The 22,671-nt window shown below is 43.9% G+C and overlaps 2 protein-coding genes and 1 pseudogene across 2 annotated transcripts; 1 reads left to right on the forward strand and 2 right to left on the reverse strand.

Moving 5' to 3' along the window:
- Window positions 1–8,099: 8,099 nt before the first annotated feature.
- Window positions 8,100–9,866, forward strand: LOC133925606 (coniferyl alcohol acyltransferase-like; annotated as a pseudogene).
- A 1,221-nt stretch (window positions 9,867–11,087) lies between these two features.
- LOC133923651 (uncharacterized) lies at window positions 11,088–13,104 on the reverse strand. The gene is made up of 3 exons (XM_062368938.1): window positions 13,042–13,104; window positions 12,411–12,951; window positions 11,088–11,481 (listed from the first exon to the last, which is right to left on the reverse strand). The coding sequence occupies exons 2-3, from the start codon at window positions 12,931–12,933 to the stop codon at window positions 11,366–11,368; spliced, it is 639 nt and encodes a 212-aa protein (XP_062224922.1). The 5' UTR covers window positions 12,934–12,951; window positions 13,042–13,104; the 3' UTR covers window positions 11,088–11,365.
- Window positions 13,105–15,626: 2,522 nt separating this feature from the next.
- LOC133924941 (probable protein phosphatase 2C 44) lies at window positions 15,627–19,563 on the reverse strand. The gene is made up of 5 exons (XM_062370693.1): window positions 19,108–19,563; window positions 17,215–17,466; window positions 16,806–17,088; window positions 16,566–16,720; window positions 15,627–16,140 (listed from the first exon to the last, which is right to left on the reverse strand). The coding sequence occupies exons 1-5, from the start codon at window positions 19,225–19,227 to the stop codon at window positions 16,000–16,002; spliced, it is 951 nt and encodes a 316-aa protein (XP_062226677.1). The 5' UTR covers window positions 19,228–19,563; the 3' UTR covers window positions 15,627–15,999.
- Between the last annotated feature and the right edge of the window lie 3,108 nt (window positions 19,564–22,671).

Genomic DNA, 22,671 nt, shown 5'->3' on the forward strand with positions numbered 1-22,671 from the left:
TAAGTGCGGGGTGTAAATTATGGGAAACTTTGGGGTTAACAGCGTGTGATTAGTGAGGCTGCGCTGCTGGGTTAGTTAGCGATTGTCTTATTATACAGGGACCTTCCTGAAGTTATTCCTTCTGCTTTCTAGATTGTGAAACACTGAAACATTTATCAATCTTTTATCTGTGAATGAGTATCATTCGGAGGTTGCATCCGCAAAACTGCACCGGTAACAGCACTACAGCAGAAGGCCACGTGACGTGAAGTCGTTGCGTCGGTAAGGTTAGCAGCAGAAGGTTCAGCTTCTGCCAGCTTTTAGTTCTCACAAACAGAAAAATCAAATAGCTAGTAGTTTTTAGAAATAGCTGTTGAGAGATAAAAGCTGGTAAAATTTATTATTATTATTTGAAATTAGAAGCTAGTTTGGAGGAGTTTTTTAAGCTTTGAGTGGTCATATTCTGAAAGATATTATATATATTATACATTTATCTATATCAAAAATAAATTAAAATAACTTTTCTATAAAAAACTTTTTAACTATAACTTTTAAAAGTGGTTTTTGAAAAAGTATCAACCTAACCAAATAGATCTATAATTAGGGCTTGTTTTAACTTCAGGAAGTAGAATTCAGTCTATTATGTAGCATTTTGTGAAATCTTCTTCGCACCAGATTGTAGTTAAGAGATTTCGTAGTATAATTTAGTTTATAGATTGTGAGAATCAATTTTTATATCGTGATTATTTATTTTTATTTTTAGATTAGAATATATAATTAGAATAAAAAACAAATAGGTACAACATCATGCTCCATCAATCTTGCATAAAACGTCAAGTAGCAATAATAACCTCGATGGAATGATTGATTGGGAGAGCTTTTCGTTAACAAGATGCCAAATCCGTAGTACGCACTACTAGTGCGACCAGTGGGCGCACCACGGCGTGTCGCCTTGGCGCGGACGCACGGCACCGCTGCACGGACCACGGAGACGGCGGCACGAGCAGGCGAACCGCGTGACGGGCTCGTGAGCTTGCAGGGGATCGTGCACGCGCTTTGCACCTGGGCCAGCGCCGCCGTTGGGTAAGAAGATCTGTGAGCTGAGGTCGTCCTCGACGCCTCTCTGGCAAGCTCCAAGAGAAGAGAACCATGCAAAACTCGCCTCCGTCGTGGGCAGTTTCGTATCTATGAAAATGCACAAGGGAAACTTTCTAGGTGTATTAGGATATGTTTGCTTCAGGTTATTTTTGTCTTTTATTTATGTCAGAAGTTTAAAAGCTAGGAATCTAAATAAACGGATTTGTTGAAAAGTGGTTTTTGAATAAACCAAAATTCTACTTCTGAATAAATAAATAAGAAGCTGAGAAAGTAGTTAAGAATAGTTTTTTAAAATAGTGTGCTGAAAAATCAAAAAAAATATTATAAAATCTAATAGCTAAAATCTAAAACTAGCTTTTAAAAAAAACATAACTTGTCAGAGAAATAAAAATAAAAACTAAACAAATAGACGCTTAGCCTAACGTGCATATAACGTGTGCCTACGCGAGTTCATGCGGGGTACCAGTGCCGTTTCTACCGTACGTGAGCATGGTCGATTTCTTGTCTTTTTTTTCTTGTTATAAGGAAAACAGTACGGACTCGATTCGATCAGAATGTTGCCCCCCACTTCTCTCCGAAACCAAAGTTACAGAAGGACAACCTCGAGTTGCGGTGCTTAATTTACTTAAAAGAAGAATCTTATCGCGAGCCACCTTGTTTGAAGGGGCTCTTTTTCTCCTGATTGTGTACACAAAGTCGGTACTTATTAAGTACTAAGTCGATCTATATCTTACAATAAGATCATTTTTAACACATACTTTAAAATTTATTTTTTAAAATATTATTATAATATCTTCTTCTTTTTTTTATCTCTAGCAGTTAATATATTTACTATCTTCTATTATTCTTCTTCTTTCTTCATGCCTATAATCATCATCTGTGAACAATATTAAAGGGAGGAGATAAGATGCAACAAATTTAAGGTACTCCAGTGCAGCCAGCCGCAATAATGTAGCACTACAAGTTGCATCTGCTGAAGTGTGTTTGGAGGCAACAGAGATGGCAACGGTCGGCGCTATAGTGATAAAGGAGGCAAATGACACCTCTGTTGGAGCTCACCTAAAGGTATACCTAGCCTGGTTGCATGCCAATTCTTTTGCGGTCGTTGGAATTGATATTCCATTATACACAATAGAATTACGGGCACTATAGAAACTCCATCATTATTCCTGCATATAGCAGCAGCTACTCCACTCTGACCTGACCTGTAAATAAGCCTACCATTAGGGAGGGTTTGGACCACCTATGCCCATACCCATTAAGAAACAAGTTGCCCATGGATCAAAATCTGGTAAAGTCATGGAGGAACAGTGTTTCATGAGGAGGTGAACAGTACTTCGACGACATAGCATCTCCAGCGAGGTCAACATCTGCTTCCTCATCTGAATGATAGCAAGAGTGAGTACAGAAGGTACTAAGCAAATCCTATACAACTTCAATGTGTGGATAGATACATAAGGGATAACTCAAGTATAAGGCTTTACAGTTCAATTTCAAGCGTAAAGCAGATTATGTAGGTATCTAGTTATATTCTTTATTGTTAATTTTGAAAACAATGTAAACAAGGTAACAAGGTATATCGAGGAGTTTTCAGTCCTGGGAGGGGCTATATCACGCTCTGCAGTTCATATTATTATGCCCGGTGTATCTCTAGTACTACACAGCTCCTAGCGGATTGAGTTAGCAACCTCTTCACAGTGACATCTAGTCAACACACTCACTCATCAAACATACGCACACCCCGAGTCTAACTAAGTGAGGTCAATATTTTGTATGTCCATGACTATAGACATGTCTATTCAAATAGATTTACATTTTGCAGAGATTGTATAATGTACTCACGTGATATTCTCAACCTCCAACCATTGCAAGCGGATGAGCGAATCATACCGAGACACTTCATTCCCCTTTGCTTTCCGAACTTTTATACGAGATACCCCAAGTGATCTAGGTCTCATATAGAGTGCACTCCCCCACTAACCATCGATGTGGCTGGGTCGGAAACACTTATGTAGAGCACCTGACAGACGCCTGGTTACCCGTTGCCCCCTATGCCTCCTATTATGATGTACAGCTTGATCAAGAGATAGAAAAGTCAAATCCTGCCTATACATGATGAATGGTTACACTGCGATGGCTTAGCATGATGGCCCATAATTCGGTGCTTATACAGCTGGGGCATACATCTTTAATTGGCAATGAGTACCATAGAGCTAACTCAAGCCCTCAAGAGCATCATTGTTCGGAGGACTACTCTACTTGCCCCCGCCAAATAGTTTTCACCTATTATACACACCACCCGTCATATCTCGCATGACATCAAGGATTCTAAAATCACCAAAGATTCATGATATATGAGTTGAATTGATTAAACATTGAAGCGACATCTCCGAAGAGATGTATTCATAGCGATGTCTCTGAAGAGACGTATTCCAACCTAAGCATGGATGTTAATATAGATAACGACAGGTAAAATTCTAGGGTGATATATATTATGTATAATAACATTTAAGACATGTCAATTGTTTGATATGATTTAACTACTATAAGCAATGAAAATAGAACAATACATAGTACATGCGATGATAAGTCAAGTTTTAGGTTGATCCGTTAAATTATTGAAAACATGGGTTCAAAATGATCAAGGAGATAAGGCTTGCCTTCTCCGATGCCTTCTCCGAAGTCTTCTTCTAAGCCTTGGTCGAATTTAGGATCCTCTGGGTTCTCCGCGAAGTCTTCCGGTTCTTCAAACGCGATTACACATCAGACTATACTAGAAAAGAATCAATAACACCAAATGGAAAACCAAATGAGCCTTAATGGATATCACACTAGGATATAAGGATAGATCTCGAATTTAGATGAATTAGGCGAAAGAATCGTCGGAATCGAAGTCAAAACAGAGAAGTTATGACTCTCGAAAGATTTAATCTAAAATTAAATAGAGAAAATATAAAATAATATTATTCATAAGTGGGGCCCACAGGTGGAACCCACTAGACATTACTATGGCCCACTGCACATTGCATGTGGGTTCCACTGACTCGGGTTAGGCTGGACTTAGGCTCAAACTTGTATGGTCCGAGATGACTGCTGTTTGCGGCATCCACCATCATCACCATTGGCAACGGTGAAAGAATATTCTTTTAATGCTCAGCTTGGCACCATGGTCAATGGTCCCAGGACTTTGCGCCGAACATATATCAAAGATCAATAGCGAAAAGCCAATCCTTAAAGGACGCTATCGAGGACGACTCGTGGATACGAAGCATTGTTGGGAGTAGGTGCGAGCACCTCATGGAATTCGTTTGCTTATGGATTGCAACTCGCCAAGTGGAGTTCAAGGATGGTATTCAGGATGATATTGTTTAGAAATTCATCGAGTATGGGGACTACACTGTGGGTTCTGCTATAGAGCATAGTTCCTGGGTTCGACGGAAACTAACTTCCATTTGCTGCTCTGGAAGGCATTGGCCCCACCCAAATGCAAATTCTTCACATGGCTTGCAACACATGGATAGACTGTGGACATTGGACAATTTGATGCGCAGAGGATTGCCTTGCAGCCAGTGTTATGTTCTATGCAGGCATACCATCAAGAGTGGACACCACCTTCTCGCAGAGTGTAGATTTACAAAGCGCATCTGGCATGACATTGCATAATGGTTGGGTCAACTGGATATTCAGCCCAAACGCTGGCTAGCAACTTCAACGGTGCACCACTGGTGGTCATCCATGGCTTCTATGCCGAACACACCAAAGAAAGGGCTCAAATCGCTCATCATCCTTGTGTGCTAGGACATTTGGAAAGAACGCAACACGAGGACCTTCTAGCATGCGAAAAAAATAGCCGGCGGAGTAGTTCAACGGATCAAGGACGAAGCGGCCCTTTGGGCTTTCACGGGTGCGCGATATCTTGGCCACCTATTCAATCGAGAGTAGCCCCAATTCTACGTACAAGAATGTTTCTTCCTCGGGCCTTTCCGGCCTTGTTTTTTTGGCCTGTAAGGCTCTTCCTATTTAATATAACAAATAGCTCTCATGACATTCGTTTAAAAAAAATACAAGATTTGAGACATTGGGTTGAGAGAAAAATGCCAACAAATGGCACACATTTAAAAGTCTCGTACATGATTGAAATAAACTCAATGACACATCCTATTAGTAATCATCCACCCATGTTTGATGAATATCTTCATAATTGTCATCTCCAAGATAGGATATGCCCACTTGATCCTATCTATTGCAACTGAAGTGTATATAAGAGGGGTTGGAGGGCTCCAGCCCCTTACCTTCTGAAACTCTATTGAAGATTAGAGGTGAGGATGAGGAGGAAAGAGAAAAAGAAAAGAAGGAAGAGGAGGTGGAGATGGAGGTAGAGGAGGAAGAAGATAGAGCCTGTCGGTGAATCAGGAATCAGGGGTCCCCGAATCCCGAGGCCATGCCAGCAATTCGCCACATGGCGCCCTCCCGCAGAGGTCATCTCCTCGAGGTAAAAAGACTAAGTCCCGGGAGAGAGCGCTCGGGGCCACAGTCAGTGGTCCCCGAGTACACGGGTTCCCCGATGATCTGCGAAGACTAGGTGAACGGGAAGAAAGTGCTCGGGGAGGGGAATGGCGACCCCCGAGCACCAAAGTCCCCCGGTGACCAGGAGAACCGAGTATCAGGAGAGGTGTGCCCGGGGCTGCGAGCAGTAGCCCCCCGGGCACCCGAGTGCCCCGAGGATTCAACGAAGGAAGTTCCGGGAGAGAGTGCTCGGGGCTGCGAGCAGTGACCCCCGAGCACTCGGTTCCCCGAGGATCCGTACAGTCAAGACCGGGAGAGAGTGCTCGGGCCGCGAATAGTGGCCCCCCGAGCACTCGGTACCCCGATGACCAAGAAAGAGCGTTCTCGGGAGAGAATGCTTGGGGAGGGGAACAGTGACCCCCCGAGCACTCGGTTCCCCGACGACCCAGGAAGCCCCCTGACAGTGGCCCCCACAGTGGTCTAGCGATGAGGTGTTAGCCAGTGAAAGGCCCGATGCCGCATTTAAGAGCGTGCATGACCTGTTACCTCCAACTGCTCCCGCCACGCTCGGTGTCAGTTCCTGCCATATTCTGGCAGAAGGACGTGGGGACATTAAATGCACGGGTCCTATCCCGCGCTATCCGGCGCGCCTCGGGATAGCGTCACGAGGCCTGAGGTGTTCTGTCTGCCGCGCTGCTGTGGCAGGCAAACAAGACGGGGCGGGCACACCGGGCCGCTCTGCGACCGGGCGCGGGGCGCGTTTTCAACCCCCGTCACTTCGTACAGAGGCTATGATGACGTCCTTTCCATTTATGGTGCCTTAGAACTCGTGCCCTCCCATTCGGGGCACGCTACTGCCGGCGGGTATTTAAAGCGACCGGCAGCACGGACAAAGATAAGCTCAAAAAAGCTTGACATGCTCTGAGAGGTTGAAGAAGTTAAGGAAGTAGAGAAGGTCGAGAAGTCCAAGCGCACCCAGAGCCAACCGGCACACACAAATCGAAGAACACCTTTGTACGAGCATAGGAGCCGAATAACAAGGAGCCCCAGGCTCTAGGATAGACAGACATTCTTGTAACTAGCACATCCCTGAGAGACATTCTCAGGGCATTTATAGTATCCACACAGGAGTAGGGTGTTACGCCACCGTGCGGCCCGAACCTGTCTAAACCCCCAGTGCATTTACTTAATTCCGCACTAGATCATTCCACCCCACCAGCCATCACATTTACATCCATTTATTTCTCCAGCAAACTTATTCAGAATCATCCCCCGGCCGAATCTCTAAAAAGGGGTCTCTCAGGATCCCTACGACAGGAGCTAACCCTCCGATAGAGCCCTACCCACTGGTCTGCGTCTACCACTGTGTATATCATTTCTACTCTTAGGATATCTCAAACAGAGGAGGTTTCCAGTGCTACAGGAACCCAAAAAACACTGTTGCGCTGGAATATTGCCTTCAATAGCTACGGTATCAAGGTGAACAGTATTGCAGAGTGAGAATATGCTACTCCAAATTTGCCGGTACCTTATAGTATGTACGTGGGTCCGAGGGAAGAAGTAGAGTAATAGAAGGTGAAAAATAGAGTAGATGTTGGAGATAAAAAAAATAGAGGATGTTGTAATAGTGTTAAGAGATACTGTAATAGTGTTATAAGGGATGAATTTTTAGAGTATCTGTTGGAGATGACTTTATAGTTGTAAAATTTTAGATTACAAATAGTTGTACATAAAATTTAATATAGTATCACCAATACAAGTTTGCTCAAAAGCTTGACGAGCTGGTAACTCGTAAGGCTATTGGCGAACTAGTTGGTGCATAAATCTCGATATATGTTTTTAGAAGAAAAAAAAGTCCTGAGTTTAAAACTTGGCTAGCGCAAATAACTGTTGCCCATTTATAGTCTGACATATGCTAACCTGTGGGAGCTTACACCTATACAACAATATAATTTTTTGAGGTGAACTCGTTGATGCATGAGCAAAATCCAATTTTCTTCCACTCCACCTCCTTACGTAAAGGGATTACTTTCGCGAAAAATATAATTGCATTACAGTGTCACTCTGCATACTCACTTGTATCATGAAACCTATGCATGATTAATTGATTGTTTATCAAAATTTTGGAAGATTTACTCTAAAAAATGCATCAATCTAGATACATAAGAACACGTCCAAAACCTTCGACCCAAAGTCAGACTCATAGACACAAAAATGAGTCCATGTTATATGAAACAAAGAGATATAACAGAGTAGTGAAGTGCACACAGCTAGCTACTAAATTGAGATTTTTCAGAGAAGCAAATGAAATAAGAAATTAACTAAGCATTGGATATATATATATATATATACATTGCAAATTTGCAACCTAAAATTAGGTTACCAACCCCCCCCCCCCTCCTCCCCCCTTTAAATACTTGCACAATGGCGACTTGAAACCTGAAGACCTGAGTCTCCCACTTCCTCGATCCCTCAATTGTCAGTAGCCACACACACACACATTTCACGTAGGAGACATGGTGAACGAAGTCACCAAAGAGCACGGCGGCCACGATGTGACAGTCACGTCGGCCGCAATGACGGTGGCGCCGGCGCTGCCGGTGCAGGAGCACCGCCTGCCGCTGTCTAACCTGGACCTCCTCCTGCCGCCGCTCGACGTCAGCGTCTTCTTCTGCTACCTCCACCCGGCGCCCACCGCGGCCGCGCTCAAGGAGGGGCTGGCCAAGGCGCTGTTGGCGTACTACCCTCTGGCCGGGGAGGTGGTGGCCAACGGCGACGGCGAGCCGGAGCTTCTGTGCAGCGGCCGCGGCGTAGACTTCACGGAGGCGAGCGCGGGTGGCGCCGCGCTGCGGAAGCTCCGGCTGGGCGTCGTGGATGAGGGCGTTGAGAAGCTGGTACCCGCCAAGAAGGCCGGCGTGATGTCAGTTCAGGTATGATCTTCACCTCTGCGTGTAGTTAAGCTGGTATTCTCTGTCACGTTTCACGTCATATAATGCGTTTGGATGGCGAAACATGAGGTAAATTAAAAAGTCTATGGGAGTTGCTAATTTTTAATCGAGTGAAAATAATAGTACATTTCACTTGATAACAATAATTGTTGGATAAAAATTTAACAATTGATAAAAAACTGATTTACGAGTAAACAATATATTTTTCTATAGTAAAGATTTTTTTATGTATATTAGATAAAAATTCTTAACTCAGTACAGATGAAAAAATAGACGTACGACCGCCTATATAACGTAACGTAAATGAATCATGACCGTGCCACTGTATCGCATGCATGGCACATGCACGCAGGTGACCAAATTTAGGTGCGGCGGCGCCGTCGTCGGCTGCACCTTCGACCACCGTGTCTGCGACGCCTACTCCTTCAACATGTTCCTCATCGCGTGGGCCGCAGCCGCCCGTGGCAGTTCCGCACCACCGATCCCGTCCTTCCGCCGCTCCCTCGCGTCTCACCACGTGACCCACCACCATGCGAGCCATCCACCGACGCCCTCATCGACCGCATGTTCTCCCCTCGCAGCGCTGCGCCACCCCGTCCGGTGGCCGCCGCAGTTTCCGTCAACCGGATTTACCGCATAGACGCCGCGGACATCGCCGCACTGAAGGCTTCGGCGGGGCCGGGGCGCACGAAGCTGGAGGCGTTCACCGCCCACCTGTGGCAGCTAGCTCTGCTCCAGAGCGGCTTCCCGGCCCGCTCCAGCGCTCGTGCTACATGGGCGTGATCGTGGACGGGCGCAGCCGCATGTTCCCCGACGGCGCCATGGGGGCCTATTTTGGCAACGTCCTGAGTCCTGACCATACCGTACAGCGTCATCGGCGCCGAAGACTTCCGCTGCATGTCTCTCGCCGACGTGGCGGACGACGTACACCGGTGGGTGGCTGAGGCCACCACCGGCGAGCACTTCCGGGGCCTCGTCGACTGGGTGGAGGCGCTGCGGCCCAAGCCGACCGCGGCGAGGGTGTATCTGGGAGGCACCGGCGGGAACGAGGCGATGGCGTGCATCGTGTCGTCCGGGATGAGCTTCCCAGTGAGCAAGGCGGACTTCGGAACGGGCCTGCCGGCGTTCGCGTCGTACCACTTCCCGTGGCCCGCGGGCACCGGGTACGTGATGCCGATGCCGAGCGCGCGCGGGGGCGGCGACTGGGTGGTGCACGTGCACATGACGCCGGAGATGGCGAAGGTGATGGAGGAGGAGCCCACCGTGTTCCGAACCCTGGAGAGCAGCTACGGCCTACGTGTTTGGGTGATACTGCAAGTTCGTGCATGCGTATGATGTGGGTGTGTGCCATCCGTGTGCAAGCTTGTGCAGCTAATGGAGTCGAGTAAGGCGTGCAGTGCTATAAGTCATGGATGTATGTCTGGAGTTGATGATGTGCATGGAGTACTCTGTAGTGCCACCAACTAAAGATGTCTAAATGGGCCAATCGAGCCGGCTCGGCACGGGTCCAACTCGGCACGGCCCGATTGGCCCATTTACTGTTACGGGCCATGCCGTGCTAGCCCGCGTGCCGAGCCGTCGGCCCACGGTACGGCTCAACTGTCACCGTGCTGTGCCGGGCCGGCCCACGGCACGGTCGGCACGATGGGCCCGGCCGGCACGATGGGTCCGTTCGGCACGATAGGCCCGTTGGGCACGGTGGAGGCACGACAGGCCCGACCGGCACGGTGGAGGCACGACGGGCCAGGTCGGCACGGGAAGGCACAACGGGCCCGGCCGGCACGGTGGAGGCACGTTGGGCCCGTCAGCACTAAAAAAATAGGAAAAAATAAAAAATAATAGCTAAAAAATCCAAAAAAAACAATAAAAATATAGAAAATAAATACATAACATCTTTATTGATTGGTTGCCTCGTTAAAAACCTTTCTACTAGAAGGAAAAAAGAGTACAACCTATGATTATGCTCCGAAAATTACATGGTTTCATTAGAAACCCCAGAATTTTGCTTGCAATTTTTAATATGCTTCCTCAAGTGTTCCGTTCCATTTGGAGATCTGGCACCTATTTCTATGCTGCATATATTACACTTAGCAAATTTTACCTGTTCTCCGTTAATTTCTCTGAAGACCTTTTCAAAATGTTGCCACACCCATGACCATGCACGCGAGTTCTCGGCGTCTTGATCCATTAATTGAAATATGGAATTGGTTTCTTGATGTGAAGTGACTACTGGCTACTTGGCTAGCAAATAGGAAAAGAGAGATGGGTGGACAGGGTGGGCAATGAGAATACATGGAGTTTGAGATGGAGTAGATGGTATTTATAGGCCACGATGAGAGGAGAGGTAGGTGGGGGTGGGGTCGCGGGGGGTATTTTTAAAAAATAAACAAAAAACATGAATAAAATAAAAAAAAACTTAGAAATAATAGGGGCACATGATTAATTATAAAAATGAGCTTTATTGATAGGTTGCCTCATTAAAAACCTTTCTAGCAAAGGAAAAAAGAGTACAACCTAGCTCAGAAAATTTGAAATTACACGTTCTCATCAGCATCTAGATACAAATTTTGGAATGATTCTTCAAGCTCAGTATTTTCTGCAGTGTGTTGCATTCGTGCTTCAGCTTGTTCCCATTCCTTTACTATGGTGAGTATTTCAACCATTTCACTTGACAGATTTGTTCTTCTCTCTTCGATTATCCTTTCTGTAAGACTGAAGGCAGCCTCAGAAGAAACTGTAGATACAGGAACCGTTAACAAATCTCGCGCTAACAGTGAAAGCACTGGATAATTCGTCTTGTGCTCATGCCACCATTGCAGTATGTTGAAGTTTTCTTATTCGTGGCTGATAACGTCACTGTCGATGAAGTTAGTTAGCTCCCCTCCGGATGTTGGAATTCCGGTGCCCGTAGACGATCGTGACGAAGAGTCTGAACTTCTTGATGAAGAACCTGCACCAAATATTTTCCCCCACATTGTCGTCTTCTTACTTGTTGTGGGTGCTAGTGGAGGTCGTTGCAGGCGAATTCCGCCATACTTTGTTTCATATTTACTATAAACTTCGAATAACTTAGAACGAACATTAGTATAATAATTAGAATAATCATGGCCAAGAGCATCACCTAGAATTACAAGAACTCTACAGAAAGCTGCAATTTTAGCTCTAGGATCTAAAATAAAAGCAAAGGCGTATAACAAAGGAATTTCTTTCCAACACTTTAAGAATTTAGATTTCATAGGAACTACACAATCTCTTAGAAGATTGTCATTTTCATAGTTGTTTAAATGAGTAGCAATTTTAATAATATTATGCACTACTAAACAAGATGTTGGATAATAAACTCCTGATAAACTCACAGTTGAATCATAAAAAAAATCAAGAAACTCCAGTATCCTTTCAGCAACATACCAATACGCTTCTGTGAGTAAAGTTTGACCCCCATACTGATGGTAATGTGTATGAATAAACACACAAAATGTGCTCTTATATGGTATAATATTTTTAAGCATCAAGAAAGTAGAGTTCCATCTTACCGGCATGTTCAGAGCAAACTTACGTGGACGCACACCCATTGCAACACAATACTGTTTATATGCTGCAATTCGTTGGTTAGAGGAGTTCACAAAAGATATTGCAATACGAAAATCTTCTAAGTATCGCGACAACCTCTTGAAACCGGATTATCCTCTCTAGCCCTACCTGCCCATATGTCCGAGGTCAAAGCAATTGAAAATGTACATGTTTGCAACATTTCTTTAAGCTTGCTACGACACGCATTGTAGTATTTTACCATATCCATACTAGTTGTCTGTCTAGAAACATGCGTGAACCTAGGATTATGAGCTTGCTTAATGTAATCTTCAAATACAGCAGACTCACCGATATTGAGTGGTAGATCCGCTCTTGCAATGAAGCGACATAGCTCTTTTCGAGCATTGGCAGAGTCGTACTCCCAATGATGAACAGAGCCGTCGGGGTTGTACTGCAACACCGTCTGCTTCATGGCTGCTCCACTCTTTCGCTTGCAACTTATGGCGTGCCTCTTCAAGTGCTCCGTTCCACCCGAGGGCTTTGCAGATAATTCATTTTTACAAATATAACACCTAGCATACCTGATACTTACCCCATCTTCCTCTTTGTAGATCCTTTCAAAGTCTTGCCAAACTTCGGAAGTACCGGCTCTTGATCTTTTAGACCCGCTGCTTGCTAATGTGTGCGCACTTGTAGAGCCTGACGATGGAACTGCTGCTGCATCATCTGGATCTGGATGTGAACCAACCGGAGGTTCACCGTCGGGTCCATCATCACCTGCATCACTGGTATCAAAGGGGTCGTAGTCCCCTGTGAGTCCTTGGAGAAAAAAATCATGATCTATGGATGTATCATGATCACCGGCATCCATGATCAATGTCGAATGACACTACAAAAATTACAAATATTCAGAGTTAGAAATAATCAAGTAATAAAACTAATAATAAAATAAGACTCAACAACGATGCAAAAAAATCACCAAGATTTCTTCAACTTCAAGATAGCAAGTCAGCAGGATGACGATTTTGGAATTGCTCGGATTTTTTTGTAACAATTCAAACTAATTTTGCCAAATTATCGCTAATTCTCAGGAAATTTGAGACAAGAATGAGAGGAGGAAACAAGAGAGAAAATGGTGTTGCTGGTGTGGAATGGAAGGGCAAGGTGCTCCTCTATTTATAGGTGAAAAATGGTGATTTTTGTAATTTTTTTTGAACTTTTTGGAGCTCAAACGGTCACAAAACGGCTATAAAATTCGAAAATATCGGGTTAACGGGTTAAACGAGCCGTTCCCGGCCCGTTTAACCCGTTAACCCGCGTGCCCCCGCCGGCCCATCGTGCCCCCACGTGCCGGCCGGGTCGTGCCCCCCGCGGTGGGCCGTGCCGTGCCGTGCCGTGGGCCGTCGCGTGCCGAGCCGGCACAGTGGGCCGTGCCGTGCCGGGCCGACCGTGCCGTGATGGGCCGACCGTGCCAGGATGGGCCACCGCGTTCTCGGGCCGTGCCGGGATGGGCCACCGTGTTCTCGGGCCGTGTCGTGCCGGCCCGGCCCGACCGTGCCTCCTGGGCCACTCGTGCCTGAGCCGGGCCGTGCCGTGCCGCGCGCTCGGCCCAGGCACGGCCCGTGGTCTCGTGCCGTGTCGGCCCGGCCCATCTCGACTCGGGTCGGGCCGTGCCTACAGTTCCGTGCCTCGGGCCAGCCCAGTAAACACGACCCATTTGGACATCTTTACCACCAACTATCCCGTTGTTAACTGTGTTACTGCAAATAAATAATAGTGCCCCAAGTCATATAATGATGTAATAAAGCCTACTACTAATGGTGTAAAGTTACTATAAACTGTGAGACATATTTCCATCTCCTAGACTTTGTTATTTTGAGTTAAAATCTATTATATTATTATTTGAGTTAAAAGGGATCACATGTTCATTTTTAAGTTACAAAATTACCACGTTAATCAAAAAAGAAAAAAGATCTAGACAACTCATTGTTACGAATATCTAACGGTCTATTCCATATTGATAAATAGTTAAATTTGGAATAAAAAATTAACAATTCAATTTTCATACATTTTCAGAAGAAAATATCTAAATAAAGAATTCAAATAAAATAAAATAAGTAATAAAATAGATTAATTTTTAATCAAATATTATCATCATAAAATATTAGATGAATCTAGTCACACTATTAACATAAACCACTTGCTAGTTAAATTAACATAGGACTCGATTGGTGAAAAATGATAGGCTAATCAGCTCCATGATAAGCAGTCGAATTTGGGCAAGGAAACCAGGGCCCAGTCAGAAGACCCGATCCGGCAACCGCAGGATTTTTTAAAAATAATAATATTTTTTTTGGAAAATTGTAAATATTATTCAAAATGGGAAATTTACAAAAATATGTGTAAGTAAGCACTCCAATTAACAACTGGCCATCTATCGGTAATCGAAGTGCCGACATCCCATTTAGCACACACGCGGAGGCCTTTCGACAAACTGACAAGTGTTATATCCCGCCGACAATATTCAAAGAAAAATTCATAAATTTTTTCATGTGATCTCGAATGAAGATGATCTTTATATAAAAATTACACCTATCAACAATACTTACAACTTTTCAGTTAAATATTTTTACATTTGAATCCCTTTAGATGCTCAAAAAATAGATAGAAATTCCAGATCTAAAATTTATAACTATTTTTTAGACATTTAAACGAATTCAAATAGAAATATGTTCAACTATAAAGTTATAGATATCGTCGATAGGTATAATTTTTTTATGAAGATTATCCCCATCGAGTTCATATGAAAAAATTATAATTTTTTCTTTAAATATTATCTGCGAGACACATAACTTATCGGTAATTAGAGTGCCGATAAGTCCCTACAAAATTACATGTCGACTATCCAGTTGTTAACCAGAGATCGGCATTCCGATTGCTGATAGATGGCTAGCCAAAATTTAAGTGCCGACTAGTATCTATTTCTATAACTTTCCTATTTTGAATATTATTTTGTTCAATTTTTGAATAAAACAATATTATTTTAAAAAAAGCCTGTGGTCTACAGAGATACCACCCATCATACGGCAGTACGTAAGGAGGTACCAACAGTCCGACAGTGGTACTTTTCTAAGAGTACAAATAAGGACGCATATAATCCACTCATATTATATACATTTACTCCCAACATATATACGTGCGCGTTCGCGACACACATATTACATACGAAAACTCTCTAAACGCGAACACGTATAAGTACTGAAAAGAATAGGCCCCCACCCGGTGAGGTTCAGAGTCAATCTCAGGGATCAAACTCCCGACCAGCCCGTTCCTGCTACTGGAACGAAACCATCCGAGCGATCAAGCTATCGCTCGGTCCTCACCGACGGTGGTATTATGAGGCACCGATAGCAAAACTTTTGATACCACCCAAGGACCGTGAAAAAAACAAAGCCATATTAAACTATGAACTTTTGATACCACCCAGTTCATAGCGAAACTGAACTTCTAATATGTTCCATTGAATTCAGAGGTACCTCCCTATTAAATGTGAGCAACAAAAAAAGAAAAAACAAAGCCAAATTAAATCAAGAAGTTCCCATACACAACCTTGCCACCGTTGGTCCATTACCATCGCAGACACACAAGCACTAAGGTAGTAAGGTCTGCATAGACTGCAAGTCCCAGTCAACTGATGCACAGTTTACGCTGGTGTATATATGCATGACCACCCTGCACACACACTCACCACCCAGCTCTGAAGTCTTCTTCATTGTCCTAATTAGTTCCCAAGTATGTTCAAGTCTGTTCACAACTACGATAGATACAGCAGCCACTACAGGAATTCGGCAGACAGAGATGAGCACAGACAAATGTCACAATCGATATCATGACGCAAAGATCGGAGACTAATGCAGCGCGGAGATGGGATTCAGGTTCAGCAGCGAAAACGGATGACGATGCAAGAGATATCGTCCTTGCTCTTCCTTGCAAGTGCTTCGGTCGTCAGTCTCTTCGCTGCTGCCTGGGGGTCCTTGATTGACTTCACGAGATCAACGGCTTCCTGATTCCTCATTACCTGTATTCAGAAACAGAACTGATCTTAGAAACGGATACACAAACAATTTTTCAAAAATGAACAGCTCAAATACAGAAGAATCACCCAAGAGCTCGTCATGATTTTTTTCACAAGGCTAACGAACAAGAAACTACAAACTATACAACGTTAACCAGATAATAATTACAGTTCCTGGGAGAACACGGTGATTTACTAGTGTTCAACCATTTCCTGCCTGCTTATCACAGGGAGAAAGCAGGATGCTGATTATGCAAGAATTAATCAAAAGCTGCCTAAGTTAAAACATTTCAATATAGGTCCATGGAAGTAAAGGACTACACAGAGATGATGTGAATGTACAGACAACCGATACTTAAAAGCTCTGCAGCATGAAAAAGGAACAAGATTCATGAAGGAAACAGTAAGCAAGCAATTCTGGTACAAACCTTCCATAATCCATCGCTGGCAAGAATGACGAACTCGATACTTGAGTTTATTGGTACATGCCTAATGTCAGGTTCTGAACTCAAGTGGGCCTTGAGGCTTTGGTCACCAAATGCCCTAGCAACAGCAAGTTGGCCATTTACCCGAGGAACATCACCTGTCAACGTACCATAGAACATATTAAGGCAATTGCATCTTCTTACTTGCAGCAACGATGAAACAATAACACAACAAAGTTGTACCAGGAAATGTTGTCACAAAGCCACCCTGCTTTTCAATCCTCTGTCTTTCATTAGTTGTATGGGGCTCATGGTCAACAGTGAGCTGATTAGCAGCACCTCTCTCGCAAACAACAGCCCGTGAGTCACCCACGTTTGCTATCCACATATCCTTACCATCAACTACAATTGCGGTAACTGCTGTTGAACCACCTGGTCCAAGTTGTTTGGTATTTTCTAGAATATATTTGTTTGTAGAGCGGTATGCGTTTTTTATTGCTTCTTCAGGGCTAGCCCAGAAGAGAGGCTGCAGCAATCAGAGAAACAGTAAGAAAAGTATATTCACATGATCAAGCTAAAATGGACTGCATGTTCATACGATAAGAGATGATCCTTTGTTCTTCATTTACAGAATATCCAAAAGTAAACTTACCTCTTTTATTATGTTGCTAAAAAGGTTAGTTTTCAGGTAACTTGGCACCTTATCTCCCAAATGCCCATCAAAAATGGCAAACAGACCAAGCTCATGGTTCTTTTCATACTTGTACTCTGCTACATGGTAGTCTTCCATGTCATGGCCAGACTTGCCTTCCACCAGGTGGAATCCATGTGTGACTTTATTGCTTGACAGTTTACTCCTTCCCTTGCCAGTATCAGTAGATGATGAATTAAGACAGGCTGCACTCTGCATAGCCGTGCAAAGAAGGAAAAGGCAAATATAATGTCAGTGTATAAAACTTACTAAAACATTAGCAGTAACTGTGGATAAACAAAATAAGAGATGGGAGTGTAGATCCGATGAAAATGGTAACATAAATGGCATAAATGGCAGTTTCTGAAAATGGCAGTGTAACATCCACATTTTGGGAGTTCAGAAATTAAAAACTGAATCTGTCAGCAAGTGTTCGGCACACGTTGACACAGAAGCCTCATAGTGCTCTGCACACATTGACACAGATGATGTGGCGCGATAGAAGGGAATAAAGGATTTCGGTTTAGGAGATCAGGTTGGTTTAGGAGATAAATATTCGATTAGATCTGGTCTAGAGATAAGATAGAATTAGTTAAAGATAAGTCTTAGATATAAGATTGTTAGGGAGATAAGATTAGTTAGAGATAAGTCTTAGATATAAGATTGTTAGGGAGATAAGGTTTGTTAGTTTAGATTGTTAGGGCCGTTCCTATATAAAGGAGGGCGTAACACACATTCTACAAAACAGGTCCTGTATGGAGTAAGTGATTCTGTGCGGGAAGTGAATCAGTGAAAGCTGTTTTTTTCAGCCCCTCAGCTTCTAGTTTATTTCAAAGAATCACTTCCATAGATTTCACTCAGTGAGCTAAAAACTGAAAGCTATTATTTAGCAGAAATCCCTATGATTCTAACCGGAAAGCTGTCTTGAGAGCTCTGCCAAACAGATTCATAGCTTATTATAGAGAATCATAATAAAATCACTTTCAAACACAAAATCACTTCCTACAGAGAATCACTCTATGCAAAGAATTTGAATCAGAAAAAGTTCCACCAAACAGACCCTAAACATGTGGTGCAAATGCAACTGTCGAGCGCTGCAAGTTACTGACACTTGCACGCCATTTAATCACCACAACAAAATGAAATCACCAGAATTTAATCCGTATCAAGTGGCAGCTTTACCGAGGCAAGAACACGAGTACTTGTTTCTCCTGGCACTTGCTAGCAAACTACACTAATCGATTTGACTTATGCAGATGCAGCTATTACTGCTCCCGATAATATAAGCTCGATAAGAACTCACGATGTTGTCGTTGTGCATCATCAGACTACTAGGAGACGCAGGCAGACCAAGGCTCCAAAAAGGACAAGTTGCTTAAGGCCGGAGTGTGACATGCCCATGCCGCATGCGCACCCAGTCAAAAAGGAGGCCGTTCCGTTGTTGCAAAAGTCCGACTTTGCTTGGAAGTTGCGGCCCCAAACCTTGAAATCTTGCGATTCCGATTACAAGTTGCGCAGGTTTTAATCAATCAATTAACCGCCTCTGGTAAAAACAATACACGGTAAAAAAAATTGTTTTTTTTACTAATCGTGATAATCTCTTGCACCGCGAACTGCCGTCTCCGCAGCACCTGATCGAGCGTTACCGAATGATTCTGATCCGGAATTTTGGAGGAACTTTTATCCACAAGCGGAGTAACAGATGCTTCGATTGATTGACCAAGCTTTGGAGGATTAAAACTGACGCCAGCAACACCACGACGATAGAAACTATGCGCAACGCATAAAAGAATGATTTTTTTTTTCAAACATAACCAGAACCAAGAACGGGGGCGAGTTAGTATTCAGGCGTACCCGGATCATGTTGAGAATATCAGGTCGCTTCTTGCCCCCGCAGGCCGAGGGGGAGGCGGCGGCGGAGGGGGAGCAGGACGCCGACGATGACGCGGTCTGCCGCTCCATCCGGCTGACCATAACAGGGAGAACTCACCGCCGGCCAAGCAGATCACCCCCGACCCACAGCCAGGTGGAGCCGTGGAGGAGGAGAAAGAAACAGCTTGCTCGCGAATACGGGACAGCACACGGGGAGGGAGAGCGAGATCTTTTGCCTTTTTATGCAGGCCTAAGCTGTGGCCGTGTCTCGTCTCTCGTGTGCGATGGAGGGATCCAGCTTTCTCTCGCCCCAGGTTGCTTGGTTTGATCCGATTCTGAGGCCGGACACTTGTGGTATGGCGTGAGAGAGCGAGGGAGGGAGGGAGAGAAAGAGAGAGAGCGAGGGAGCTGGTCTGATGATTGTGGAGGACTGGGGCCCATAGCGGAGGGAGCGGGGAGGTGAAAATCGGAAGCAAATATTATTGGAACATGTTGTTTTACAAAAGACTTTTTACACATATTTATTCTTTTTACTTAACCATTAGATTACAGAATAAATTGTATGGATAAAATCTCATATCATAAGAGTCTTTCTGAACAGAATCTTATAGAATTTGTTTTCATAAAAATCGGCACAACCAAAGAAACAAAGACGAGTATCCACCAGGCAATACAACCATACGGTTTGCATATGCAAGCGGCTTTTGTTATGCAATCTGGAGAAAAACAGAGTGAAAAATATTTTAGAAAATTTGGGAGTCCTCTTAATTTAAGATTGAGATACAGAGGCTATGTAGAAAGTCGTGCACATACTCCTTTCTAGTATGTCGATAAATTATTCCCAAAAATGTTCAATTGGTAGTATCCTGTAAAAAACCATATATGTATACTCGTTTTAGGATGCCGACGAATTATTCACAAAAAGTGTTCAATTGGTAATATTCGACGTCAATGGCTTAACGGTAGAATTCAATTAGATAGTCCATGTGAAATATCGATAAATATTTTGCCTAAAGTATTCAATTAGTTGTGTCTGGTATTAACAGCTAGATTGAATTAGATACTCCCTATAGAATATCGACAAATGGTTCCCTCTAACGTTTAATTGGTCGTTTCCAGAGCTAACATCTTAACAGTTGGATTCAAATAGATACTCTACACAGGACATCGACAAAATGGTTCCAAAAAAATATCCAATTAGTTGGTTACAACATTGACAGCTTAATGATAGTAGGATTCGAGCATGTTTTGTATGTATTTAATTTTATATACAACTACTTGTTTTATTCCATACTAAAACATACATACAAGAGCTATTGACAAATAGTTACTAAACGTCACCGATAGACAAAATAAATCTATTGTGTTTTGTATATCGAATGTGTACGTGTAGTACATTTTGTATACTATATAAAATACTATGTCCTCTCCTTGGAGTCGACAAAAATATTAGCTTACAAATTCACATTAGATTACAAGGTCTATCATCATTAATTTAATCTCAGAGAAAAGACTAATTTAATAGGTTTTCATGTATGTAAGTAAATACTAGTTTTCATTTCTATTTTTTCTTGTTTTAGGTGATTGAGTATAGTGCACTAGTGCAGGGTAAGATCCAGGTTCCCTATTGTGCAAGTCAGAATCACCTTACTCGTGTTTTGTTTTTGTTTTTGTTGTTGCTTTTGCGAGGTTACTCATGTTTTGCTGTTCTATCTAAAGTATGAAAATGTGCTTTAAGTTAGGTCATTTGACATGACTGCAGAAAGTTCAAAATGCTTAACTTAAAAAAGTTACAAAACAACACTTCAAAATCGTGGATTGCCTTGTGGCTTTAATTTTTCCATTTTGTTTCCGTTATCCTTTTTCTTTTCCGAGCTCGGAGGCTTCCACGAAACTTCCTCCTCCTCCCTCCTTGGTGAATTATGCTAGGTGCACACAGCTGTACACTTAAAGCTGCATGCTGGTATATCTTTTTAATCATTCTAAAATCTTGTAGTACTTAACAATCAAATTGAGGAGCTGTGCATGATTTCCATGTGCCTTTTCGTCAGTTGCTTGGTTGCATCTGAGAACCAGCTCAACAACAATATGGGCATGAGGTAATCTTTTTCAAGAGAAGATAAAAGATGTGGAAAAGTAGTGCTTCACTAGCTAATTCAATATGAAAACCATTGTTTTCACATTAATCCATGCCTTCTCTAACAAATTCAAGCAAGTAACGAATAGCTTTAGCTATAAGCATACACTCTATGGCAGCATAGCAACCATTACACTTATATGCATGCAAAGTTGTGCTGGATTTGGAAGGTATGACACATGCAAGTATGATGACTATTTAAGAACTAAGGCTTACTTAATAGTCAGTAGAGATCATTATACCCTACTCATCAAGATCTAATGTTAGGTTTGTTTGTTGCGTGTCTCACTAAGATAAAAAAAAAATTTCAGTGATAGATGACGTATCATTTTATCAATCTTCAAACTTCGTATTTTCGGTTTTGGTGTAAGTATGTATTTACGTGTATAAATTATATTGGTGTTTAAAAAAGTATGGTGACTATTTTTATTGCAATTATGCATATTACTCCCTTCTGTTTTCATAGAAAAAATTATGCAAAATACACAGAGAGCCCTTCTGTTGCCTAGGAACCCTTGGTGCGTGTAGCGAAATATGTGGTGCGTTAGCGCCGGTTGACCTGCTCAGAGTCGCTGGGATCATTCGTCGGGTTACCGCCCTGTGGACCAAGCTGTGGTGGATGGTAGCCTGCCGGTCAGAGGCTAGTGACCGGCCGGCCCTGCCTGGTCGGCCATCGCCGGGGCCCACATGTCCACGGCCTAGGATCACCGGAACCCAGCGACACGAGGGCCGTGGACCGTGGCGCTGCTGCGGTGGGTCAGGTGGCACGTGCGCGCGTGTCGCACGGTCGCTGGACTGCAGAGCAGTTGTGTAATCGAGTGGACGTATGAGCCGGTCGGCGCGCGGCTCGTAGCTGACCTGTCAGTCGTCACGGCTTCTCACCCTCTCACGAGTCTGGAACCATTCCCGGATCGTCTGTGAAGCGAGCAGGCAACAGCGACATGGTTTCGGGTTCACCAGCCGAGCTGGTGTAGTGAAGCTGAATAGCTGGTACTCCTGTAGCTGTAACGCTTACCAACCAAGCTCCGGTCACTGGTAAGTGAGAAGCAGCAATTATGCTTTGGAAGAGTCAATCGTGCTTGCCCGATCAGTCATCTTCGAGGCTTCGAAGATCATGCATGCCTCCGAGGTACCACACCGAAAAACCTCATGAAATGAAGTCATCATGGACTCATGGTCACGGATCAGCTTAGCCTCGGGGTACAACCGTACAAGTCAGAGACGCTAACCACAGGAAGCAGCCAGAGATCCTGACATCACCGGCCAACCCCAAACCCGAGCAAAAATTACATGCGACAAGTGCGCCCGGCGCACGTCGGCACGGTAATGGCGTCGCCACCGAGGGTGCGTGACCGGATCAGGTTAGCCGGGTAGGTAAGTGCGTTGTATGATTGCCCCGATGTGGTGCC

The sequence above is a fragment of the Phragmites australis genome, chromosome 7, assembly GCF_958298935.1.
Source record: "Phragmites australis chromosome 7, lpPhrAust1.1, whole genome shotgun sequence".
Taxonomy (NCBI): domain Eukaryota; kingdom Viridiplantae; phylum Streptophyta; class Magnoliopsida; order Poales; family Poaceae; genus Phragmites; species Phragmites australis.

What these genes read in the sequence shown, in the direction of transcription:
- LOC133923651 (XM_062368938.1), bottom strand. Translation starts at nt 12,933, where the DNA reads ATGGATGCCGGTGATCATGATACATCCATAGATCATGATTTTTTTCTC. An exon ending in GGATCTACCACTCAATATCG is followed by an intron (nt 11,482 to 12,410) that starts GTGAGTCTGCTG and finishes TATTTGGTGCAG; the next exon opens with GTTCTTCATCAAGAAGTTCA.
- LOC133924941 (XM_062370693.1), bottom strand. Translation starts at nt 19,227, where the DNA reads ATGGTCAGCCGGATGGAGCGGCAGACCGCGTCATCGTCGGCGTCCTGC. An exon ending in TTAGCAACATAATAAAAGAG is followed by an intron (nt 17,089 to 17,214) that starts GTAAGTTTACTT and finishes TGATTGCTGCAG; the next exon opens with CCTCTCTTCTGGGCTAGCCC. An exon ending in CTTTGTGACAACATTTCCTG is followed by an intron (nt 16,721 to 16,805) that starts GTACAACTTTGT and finishes GTACGTTGACAG; the next exon opens with GTGATGTTCCTCGGGTAAAT.